We start from the raw sequence: 10,882 nt of genomic DNA on the forward strand, positions 1-10,882 counted from the left end.
ACCAGGGCTGAGTCTTTGGGGACCACATATTTGGGAGGCAGGAAAGCAGTCAAGTGGGGGAAAGTATAGATTCTCTGGGCATCCTCTGAGCCCACTCACCCTACCAACCACCTTGTCCCCTAATAAGTTATAGCTTAACTCTGGGCTTCATCTCTTCATTGGAAAGATGATGGGCATAATAATCATCATCAGCTCTTTAGGATGTTTTTCCCTTCTGTGCCAATCCTGGGGGTTGAACTCAGGGCCTAGGTGCTATCTCTTAGCCTTTTTCACTCAAGACTGATGCTCTACCACTTGAGGAACCAACTCTCCCCTTCTAGCTTTGTGGTAGCTAATTTGGGATAAAAGTCTCATAGACTTTCCTGCCTGGGCTGGATTGAACCAGGATCCTCAGATGTCAGTCTTCTAAGTAGCTAGGATTGTAAGAGAGGGCGATGGGAGCTTAGTGGCCCCTCTAGGGATTTTGAGGCTTCAAGGGGACACTGCATATGAAGCAGATTCCAGAGCAGCACTCAGAAGAGCTGCTCTATAAATACTGGCTATCATTTTTGCTATTTGCTGCTGTTCGGGACAGGTGAAAACAATGAGGGTGAGGAATCAGAGCCTTGTTTCTGGGGAGAGGAATCTAAGGACAATGGAGAGGAAAAAAAGAGAGGTAGAAAGTCATAGACAGAGAAACAAAAAGCATGGTGGAAGGCCAGGCTCAGATCTCAGGAGGCTGAGATCTAAGTATCATGGTTCAAAGCCAGCTGGAGCAGGAAAATCTGGGAGACTCTTATCTCCAATTAACAAGCAAAAATCCAGAAGTAGAACTGTGACTCAAGCAGTAGAGCACTAGCTTTGAGTTTAAAAGCTCAGGAACAATGCCTAGATCCTGAGTTCAAGCCCCAGAACCAACACACACACACACACACACACACACACGGTGAAGAGGCTCACAGGACAGCAGGCAAGCCAGCCAGGTCCAGGCTTGTGGACCAGAAAGGAGAGGTCCTGATCCTAACCTAGCCCTACTCTTCACTAGTGATGGAAGTTTGGTGCCGCAATCGCATCCCTGTGGAAGGCAACTTTGGGCAGACCTACGACACCCTCAACCAGTCTATCCATGGTCTAAATGGGGAATTTTCAGCTAATATTGACATAAAGGTAGGAGTCAGGAGTATGAGTGGGTGAGTGGCGGGTTGATAGGGAATGGGAGGAGGCGTTAGGGAATGAAGCAGGAGGAAGAACAAATAAGAGGCTCAGGAAGAAGTAACCTGAGGGAGGGAGACAGCCGGAGAATGGTATTCATGTCAGGACAATGTATGGAGAGAGATTGTACCTAGCCTGTGATATGCACACACCTGGCTTAGGGATAGAATGGCCAGCCAAGAGTGAGATGGTGCCGGGAACTGTCACAGAGGGTGACAAGCAGGTGAAGTGATCATTCCTGAGGTCCTGGGAGGCTCCTGGGGTATGAATGGGGCTCCAAGTATCACACAAAAAAGGCTGCTGCTGGGTCTGGCCAATGGCAGCAGACTGAGTCTACCCATGTGCCCTCCCCAGGAAGAGAAGCAAACTGGGTTGGTAGGCCTCAATATAAGCTGGGAGCACGTGAGCACTGAGGTGCGAGACTACGTGGAACGGCAGGAGGCCCATCTGGAGTGGGCACTCGCATTGATACAAGTGCTGCTGTCCTGTACCTTCCTCATAGTCCTCCATGGGTGAGTGATGGGACCCCACCCCCACCCACTGTCCCTTCTGCTGCCCAGGATGGGACCCCTGACCTAAAGAGAGGCTTTAAGGATGGAAATACCCAACCCAACCCCAGCTCTGAATCTGTCCAGTCTTTGCCTTTATATCAAGCTGGACTGGCTGTTTACACGAAATTAAAGAGCAGGTGAACATTTTCAAAGAAGAAATGTGATCCATGCTCCCACCATCTTAAAAGGGCAAGTGTCTTCATTCATCTACCTCCTTTCAGCCTTTATTCCTAACACTGACTTTTTTTTTTTTTACCTTTAGCTTTGACTTTTTTTTTTTCTTGCCCTTCATATTCCTCTTGGCTCTGACTCTGTGCCATTTTTATGGTCCAATTTTGCTTTCATTCTCCCTCACCTGCTGCGTTGGCAGCAACGTTCTGTTCATTTAGAACAAAGTCCTCAACCCCACCCAGCCTGATGTCCAGCTGAGCTGTCCTGGGCCTCTTTCTGCTCTCTGCCCTGGGCCTCGCCCACTCTCATTTTGGACCCTGTGTTTCCCATCTCCACCTCAGATGTCTGAGATGGGGGACTGGGAAGGTGGCTCAGTGGTAAAGTGCTTGCCTTGCATGCATGAGGCCCTCGGTTCCATTCCTCAGCACCACATAAGCAGAAAAAGCCGGAAGTGGTGCTGTGGTTCAAGTGGTAGAACACTTCCCTTGAGCTTAAGAACTAAGGGACAGCGCCCAGGCCCAAAGTTCAGGCCCCACGACTGACCAAAAAAAAAAAAGTCTAAGATAGGCAGGGGCTGAGCAAGGGTACCTATAGAGGCCCTTGCTGTATGCCTCTGTCCATAGGGCTAGGGTGACTGAAAGTTAGTGGTTATAGGTGTACCCAGGGCCTCATGAGACGACAAAGATGGATGAGCCATCTTCCTGCCCTCAAGATGCTGTTGGTCTAGTTGTTGTGGTGAGAGACAATTAAAAGACAGAGATGATTCAAAGGCCATACAATGCGCTGGGGCCAGGCACCAGTGGCTCACGCCTGTCATCCTAGCTACTCAGGAGGCTGAGAGCTGAGGATCATGGTTCAAAGCCAGCCCAGCAGGAAAGTCCCTGAGACTCTTATCTCCAATTAACCACCAGACAACTGCAAGTGGTGCTGTAGCTCAAATGGTAGAGTGCTCACCTTGAGCTGAAGAGCGCAGGGACTGCGCCCAGGCCCAGAGTTCAAGCTCCATGACAAAAAAAAAAAAAAAGGCTGAGGATCCAAACAAGGCATGGGAGATGAGTAGGTAGCTCTGCCATAACTGGGCTCCAAAAGACTTCAAGTGGAGAACCATGGTTGAGGAAAGGAAGGTAGTATCTTGAGGAAAGGTCTTGTATCTGTCAGTGTTCAGGGGCAGCAGCTGGGCTGGATGACTGAGACAAAAGGGCATGATCAAAGGAGTCTGAAGAATCGTCTAATAAAGCCCTAAACTGAGAATGGCTATGAGAAGAGGTGGGCAAGCTGAAAGGAGGGATGTGAGGCCAGGTCATAGGTTAAGAAGCCTGGTTGGGATGGGGGCAGAGCAGGAAGATGACCTGAGACGGAGGGAGGAGCAGCAGGTTTCAGAGCCAGGTTGGGGAGGGAAGGAAGCAGGCACAGAGTAAAACGTCACTTCCAGACTTTCAACCTGGATGAGATCACTCACTAAGGGGAAAGGAGAGGTGGGAGGGCAGGCTCCAGAACAGGAAGTCCACATAACCCTAACCCCATGAGAGGTCTCTCCACAAGGGGGCGCTCCCAGCCTATCTTTATATTTGTAGTTCTTTTTCTTTTTGGGGGAGGCGAAGGGGGGGTTACCCTTGGGAGATGAGGACCAAACTCAGGACCTCGCACTTGCCAGGCAAGCATTCTTCCACTGAGTTGAATCTCCAACCCTGAATTTAGTTATTTCTATATCACAGGCAAAAATGTGGATTTCTTTTTTAAACAGGGACCCAGAAGTGATGGCTTTAGAACTTCTGTTTCACACTTTACCGAGTTTATTTCATATACTTTTTACAGTTTTCAACACATTTCAAACAATTAACTGGTTTTTTTTTCCCTTTAGGCAACAAACATGAGATTTGGGGAGAGAAATGGAGGCTAGATAGACACACACAGCCTCACTGTGAAGGGAGATGGTGGATGAGTTTTGCTTGAGGCAACCTCTGAAGAGGTGTGTCAAAGGCAAAAGAAGCCAGAGATTGAGAGGAGGCTGTGGGTGTCGAAGGGAACTAGACGGTTCCTGAAACACTCGAGGGTCTACCTCTGGGCCTCTGCTCCACATTTGCTCTGCATAATACATGCACATAGGCAACATATAGCACATCTCACCCACTTTCCCCAAGACTGGCCACACCCTTCTCTGAGCCCCCTCATCTCTGTTGGGTCTCAGCAGTCACGTAGCTGGAAGGCCACTGCTATACAATTGGAAGGAAGGGGTATAGCCTGCTTCCTCTGTCATCACCACCATATACCCCAGCTTCAGGCTGAGAAGGCTCAGTAAATACCTGTTGGCCACCTGAATGAATGTGCCTCAAGGAAGCCTGCAGTTGGGGATGGGTGAGGAGATCCTGTATCAGGAGACTGAGACATGGCCATCTAACTGTCCACAGGTCCTTCTCTTACATAGACAGCTATAACCAGGACATCCGCTTTGACAACATCTATATCAGCACCTACTTCTATCAGATTGATGAACGCAGGAAGAAGCTGGTAAGTGGGCTCTGCCCTGTACAAGGATGCCTCACTGACTGTGTTGTCTGTGGGCTTGACACTCCAGTAGACCAGAGGGGAAAAGGGTACACAGAGGGTTCTGGGGTTCGTGTGTGTGTGTGTGTGTGTGTGTGTGTGTGTGTGTGTGTGTGTGTGTGTGTGTGTGCGTGCACGCGTGACAATACTCAGCTTGAATTCAGGGCCTGGGCACTGGTCCCTTAGCTCTTTTGCTCAAGGCTGATGTTCTACCATTTGGGCCACAGCTCCACCTTATGATTTTTGCTGCTGAATGGACTTTCCTGCCTGAGCTGGCTTTGAACCATGATCCTCAGATCTCAGCTTCCTGAGTAACTAGGATTACAGGCATGAGTCATGGGCACCTGGCTGAGGTTCTTAACCAGGGGATGTTTATTTCCAGGGAAAACGGACTCTGCTGCCACTGCGCAAGGCGGAGAAGCTGACTGTCATCTTTCCCTGCAAGCCCACCATCCAGGCCTCGGAAATGAAAAACTTGGTGAGGCTGGTGTGGGGATCAGGCCTCTTGATGAAACAACAGACTTGAGAGTGGAGGGCAAAGGCAACCAGCCAAAAGACAGCCACCCTAGCCCATGCTTCTGGCAGGTGAGGGAGCTCCTGGAGACCCTGCCCATCCTACTGCTGCTGCTGCTGCTGTGTGCGCTGGACAGGGCTCTCTACACGGTCTTTGACACCATCCGCCAGCATTCCTACCTGCAGTACTCCTTCTACAGTGAGCCGTGTCCCAGTGTCCTGAAACCCCCCATTTAGCCTTCTCCTATGACCTCCTCCCTGTCCTCCCCAAGGTCAAATCTCAGCCCTGGAACCCAGAAGCTATTATTGGGGAGCCTCGATTATCCATTCACCCAGAAAAATAGGTCAAGTATTTCTTTTCTTTTTGCCAGTCCTGGCACTTGAACTCAGTGCCTGGGCACTGTCCCTGAGCTACTTTTGCTCAAGGCTAGCACTCTACCACTTGAGCCACAGCACCACTTCCAGCTCTTTCTGTTTATGTGGTACTGAGGAATTAAGCCCAGGCTACATGCATGCTAGGCAAGCACTCTACCACTGAACCACCTTCCCAGACCTGGGTGAAGTATTTCTATGACCCCCCCTCCTTACCTCCAGCCCCCTTCCTTCCCCAGCTCTTAATTCTAACTTTTCTCTGATCCCTTACCCCCAACTTCCTATCCTGATCTTAGGCAATCATAAACTGGAGGTGAAGGTTGAGGGAAACTCTATGCTTGCCCAGCTTCTTCGGAAAACCATCGGAGCCCTGAATACCTCCTCAGACGTCCGGGTGGAAACAAACAACATGCGTGAGTGATACTGGAGATTGGGTTTATGGAACTGGGGCTGGGAAGGCCAGGTCAAAATGTTCCAAGGTAAAGAGTTAGGGAGTAGCCTGGTGTGGATGGCCCCCATCTATAATCATAGCTACTCATGAGGCTGAGCATTGACAGTCAAAGCCATGTAGGCAGAGAAGTCCAAGAGACTTTTATCTCCAATTAACCACCAAAATCAAAAACAAAGAACAACAAAGAAAAAAGCAGAGTGGAGGTGTGGTTCAAGTGGTAGAATGCCAGCTTTGAATGAAAATGCCAAGGAAAGCTTGAAGCTCTGAGTTCAAGCCCCAGTACAAGTATACACACACACACACACACACACAATTCTGGAAGTTGGGGGACTGGCTCTTGAGAGTGAGGAGATGGGGACTGAGACCGAGAAATCAGAGTAGGGAACATGGTGGGTGTGAGCAGAGAAGCCCAGCAATCTAAGCAATGGTATCCAGTAGAACTTTTTCTCTTTTCTTTTCTTTCTTTCTTTTTTTTTTTAAAGTTGGTCATGGGGCTTGAACCTCTGGGCCTGCGTGCTGTCCCTGAGCTCTTCAGCTCAAGGCTAGCACTCTACCACTTGAGCCACAGCACCACTTCCAACTTTTTCTGCTTATGTGGTGCTGAGGAATTGAACCCAGGGCCTCATGTATGTAAGGCAAGCACTCTACCACTGAGCCACCTTCCCAGCCCCTTCTTTCTTCCTTCCTTCCTTTCTTTCTTCCTTCCTTCCTTCCTTCCTTCCTTCCTTCCTTCCTTCCTTTCTTTCTTTCTTTCTTTCTTTCTTTCTTTCTTTCTTTCTTTCTTATTTCTTTCTTTCTTTTTTCTTTTGTTGTTGTTGGTGGTGGTGGTGATGGTTGTAGGGCTTGAACTAAGACCTGAGCACTGTCTCTGAATCTTTTTTGCTCAAGACTAATGCTCTACCACTTTGAGCCATAGCTCTATACTTCTGGTTTTCAAATGGTTAATTGGAGATAAAGAGTGTCTCAGACTTTCCTGCCTGGGCTGGCTTCAAACCTTGATCCTCAGATCTCAGTATCCTGAGTAGCTAGGATTACAAGCATGAGCCACCAGCACCTGGCTAAAACTTTCTTTATGATGGAAAAGTTCCAGATGTGTCCATACTGCATGCTGGGCCCAGTGGTTATAGTGCTGGCAGGGCAGCCTTGCCCCACAGGGTAAAGAGCAGGCAAGAAGAAGGGAATGGAACTTCCATTGTCTCCTATGGCCTCCTAGGCCCTACCTCCAACTCCTGTGGGGAGGTCAGTTCAAGGCTGTCCTGTCCCTCATCTTGCCTTGACCAGACCACTGACTGTTTTTCCCTTTCCCCAGCCTGCCTGCCCCAGCCCGTGTGCATGGATACCAAGGCCTACTGGAGGGCTATACAACCGACCGGCCTGCTAGCCTGTCTCTGCCTAGCCCAGGCTTATGGCTACCGGCTCCGGAGGGTCATTGCAGCCTTCTATTTCCCCAAGGTGTGTCATCCCAGACCGCTTCACCCCTACACACATACACAAACACACACACATACACACTCAGCTCCCTTCACTCAGCCACCATCACTGAAACCTTCCTTCCATTATAGAGAGAAAAGAAGCGGGTCTTGTTCTTTTACAATGAGCTCTTGAAGAAGAGAGCCGCGTTCACACAACTAAGGAGGGCTGCCATCCTGAGGCGGGCACACCAGCAAAAAGCTCCAGTAAGTCCAGGCCTCATGTGCCTGCCAGCTTTCAACTGGATCTGAGGACAGTGGGGGTGGGCACCTTCCATCAGTCTGCCCAGCACCTCCCAGTGTGCTCATCCTACTGGAGCAGGGTGAGTCTGACAGGATGCTGGAGGTCAGGAATGTGGTTCTCTATGAACCTCAGGATTCAACCCAGCCTAAGACTCAGTAGACAGGAAACCCACAGAAAAGGGAAACTAGACCTGGTTGAAGGAAAGCAAGAGGGATGAGGGAACCCAAAGAAAAGCCACAGGTTCTGATGAAGGTGCTGCAGACCAGTTCAATGAAGTTTAGAGGAGAGAAGGAAGCAGGTAGGCTATGAGTCAGGAGGCCTAAGGCATGTGCATTATGAAAACATCAAGGAGTCCAGAGAACCAGGTTTCAATCCACATACTCCCTCAAGTAATTCCTTCCCTCATTACTACAACTATGTGACCTTGGTTTGGTTTTTCTCTTTTGTAAAATATTGTTAACTATTCCAGATTGTAAAGATGAAGTGAATTTTATTCTAGCATAAGAATAAAGCTTATGGGCTGGGAAGGTGGCTCAGTGGTAGAGCGCTTGCCTTGCATGCCTGAGGCCCTGGGTTCGATTCCCCAGCACCACATAAGCAAAAAGAAAAAAGCCGGAAGTGGCGCTGTGGCTCAGTGGTAGAGTGCTGGCCTTGAGCTGAAGAGCTGAGGGACAGCGCCCAGGCCCAGAGTTCAGGCCCCACGACCGGACCAAAAAAAAAAAAAAAAAGAATAAAGCTTATTGTCATTTTGTGTCCCTTGGGCAAGTGTCTCTCCAAGCATCAGGTTTGTGTTATTTTTGTTTCTGGTTTTTTTTTTTTTTTTTTTTTTTTTTTTTTTTTTTTTTGTGGTGAGAGTCCTGGGGCTTGAACTCAGGGCCTGAACATTGTCCTTGAGCTTTTGTGCTCAAGGCACAAAAATAAACACAAATTGAGCCACAGCGCCATTTGGGTTAGTGAAGGCAGGAGTCTCACAGACTTTCCTGCCCAAGCTAGATTTGAACTGTGATCCTCAGATCTCAGCCTCCTGAGTAGCTAGGATTACAGGGGCAAGCCATGTATACCCAGCGTTATCAGTTCTTTTACCTGAAAAAGAGATGGTTAAAAACTGGAAACAGGGCTGGGAAGGTGGCTCAGTGGTAGAGCACTTGCCTTGCATGCTTGAGGCCGGAAGTGGTGCTGTGGCTCAAGTGGTAGAGCACTAGACTTGAGCTGAAGAGCTGAGGGACAGTGCCCCGGCCCAGAGTTCAGACCCCACGACCGGACCAAAAACAAAACAAAACAAAACAAAAAACTGGAAACAATGGCTCATCCCTGTAATATCAGCTACTCTGGTGGTGGAGATTGGCAAACTTACAGTTTGAGGTCAGCCAGGCTAACCATTAGTAAGATCTCATCTCAACCAATAAGCCAGGTATAGTGGTGTGAGCCTGTGTGTGATCCAGCTGTATGAGGGGACTTAGGTAGGATCTTGGTCTGAGGCTGGCCACAACAAAGACCAAGACCTTACTAGAAAACACAACATCCTACCTGAAAAATAACTAAAGTAAAAAAAATAAAATAAAAGTGACTTAAGTGGTAGAATGTCCATCTAGTAAATTGTAGGTCCTGTGTTCAAACTGAGTGAGTACTGCCAAAAGAGACCTAGAGACAGAGAAATAATGATAATAATATCTTCTGAATATGGCTATGTGTGTGTGTGTTCACACAGAGCTAGGGATGGAACCCCAAAGCCTCACACGAAGTGTAAGCTCTGATACTAGCTATACCCAGCTCATATTTTTTTTCTTTTAAATTTGAGATAACATATCTACAATCTCTTAGTAAAAGACCCAACATTATAAACAGAACAATGAATAAGAGCTTTTTTTTTTTTTTTTTTTTTGGTGAGTTGTGGGTCCTGAACTTGGAGCCTAGGTGCTAAACTGGAGCTCTTTTGCTCAAGGCTGGCAGTCTACCACTTAGAGCCACAGCACCACTTCCAGTTTTCTGGTGGTTAATTGAAGATAAGAGTCTCACAGACTTTCCTGCCTGGGCTGGCTTTGAACAGTAATCCTCAGATCTCAGCCTACTGAGATGCTAGAGTTATAGGTGTGAACCGCCTGTGCCCTGCTCAGCTATTCTTATTTAATTGGCCCTAACAAAGTTCATAAAAGTGAGACTGACTTTGCTTGACTTTTTTCTCTAGTGCCTAGGTCTTCCCAGCCTCTATGACACATGAGACAGAAAAAAAATGTCTAATAAAAAAAAAGAACATACTGAGATTCCTTGACCAGTCCTGAAGTAAATGGGACTTAATGGGCAGATTGAAGTGGGAGGAACATGTATTCTAGGCCAAGGAAACAATGTATAAAGATTCAAGAGTCCAAAGGGAATGCCAAGTACCCAACGCTGGCAAAGGAGAAATAAGTACAAAAGAGTCAGTATTAGAGAGGTGGAGCAGAGGCTAGAAAGGGACAGATTACAGAAGGCTCTGAAGGCCAAGCCCAAGCGTCCTTTTGTCTGGCAGGCAGCTGGGCCCTGGGAATTTCTGGAGCAAAGAATGATCTGATTTGGTGGCTTGTGAAGGATTCCTGGCAATGGAGGGAGGGTGGGGTTGGGGGCGGGGCTATTGATAACAAGGTTTGTAGTTTGGAATCAGCCCTCAGATCTGGTCTTGTTTGACCTAAGATTAGAAAGTCACACCATCTCTCCGAACTACACATTTCTCATCTGTAAAGTGGGGATGACCAGTCCTTCTATTTTCCCTAGTCATCTGTAGGCCTTGACATGTGGACCAAATAAGATGATTTAAAGGTGCAATGATAGCTACTGCTACTGCATTTCCCAGCCTCCTGCCATTCCATCACAGAGTTGGGGAGGGAGGCTCTCTAGGGCCTCTTTCCAAAGTACCCTCGCGCTCTAGGACTCTCCTGTGCTCAACCCAGCCTTCTCCAACAAGTAGGCAGTGTCAGACCTCGGTGACTTCAGACAATAAGGGCTGCCCAAGTGCCCCAGACAAAAATCCCCCTTTTCCCTCTGGTTTCCCATCGGGTACTAAATCCCTCCACTCTTCACCGCCCTCCTCCCACTTCTCCACAGCGCCACCACCTGGTAGACGCCCTGCACCGCCGCTGCCCACTCCTGCGCCGCTGGCTGTGCCGCCGCTGCGTGGTGTGCCAGGAACCCGAGACATCTGAGTCCTACGTGTGCCCGTCGCCGGACTGCGAGACCGTGTACTGCCTGTCCTGCTGGGATGACATGCGGCAGCGGTGCCCGGTCTGCACGCCCCGTGAGGAGCTTTCCTCCTCCGCCTTCAATGACAGCAACGATGATGCTAACTACGCGGAGTGAAGGCTTGCGGCTCGCTTTCCCGCCCACCTTTCCGGTTAATAAAACG

General features: G+C 48.8%; 1 protein-coding gene across 4 annotated transcripts in view; it reads left to right on the plus strand.

Annotated features, from left to right (window-relative positions):
- LOC138815490 (E3 ubiquitin-protein ligase DCST1-like) overlaps positions 1-10,879 on the plus strand; it is an 18,362-nt gene extending 7,483 nt beyond the window's left edge. For all 4 annotated transcript variants that reach the window (XM_070004917.1, XM_070004919.1, XM_070004920.1 and 1 more), the window contains 9 exons: positions 1,025-1,146; positions 1,546-1,703; positions 4,322-4,421; positions 4,840-4,935; positions 5,043-5,169; positions 5,639-5,755; positions 7,103-7,245; positions 7,356-7,469; positions 10,585-10,879. In XM_070004917.1, the coding sequence (XP_069861018.1) occupies positions 1,025-1,146; positions 1,546-1,703; positions 4,322-4,421; positions 4,840-4,935; positions 5,043-5,169; positions 5,639-5,755; positions 7,103-7,245; positions 7,356-7,469; positions 10,585-10,836 (1,229 nt within the window). In that variant the 3' untranslated portion in view covers positions 10,837-10,879. The remainder of the gene's footprint in view (positions 1-1,024; positions 1,147-1,545; positions 1,704-4,321; positions 4,422-4,839; positions 4,936-5,042; positions 5,170-5,638; positions 5,756-7,102; positions 7,246-7,355; positions 7,470-10,584) is intronic.
- The last annotated feature ends 3 nt before the right edge of the window (positions 10,880-10,882 follow it).

This window comes from Dipodomys merriami, unplaced genomic scaffold (genome assembly GCF_024711535.1).
Source record: "Dipodomys merriami isolate MVZ:Mamm:240054 unplaced genomic scaffold, mDipMer1.0.p SCAF_644, whole genome shotgun sequence".
Classification (NCBI taxonomy): Eukaryota; Metazoa; Chordata; class Mammalia; order Rodentia; family Heteromyidae; genus Dipodomys; species Dipodomys merriami.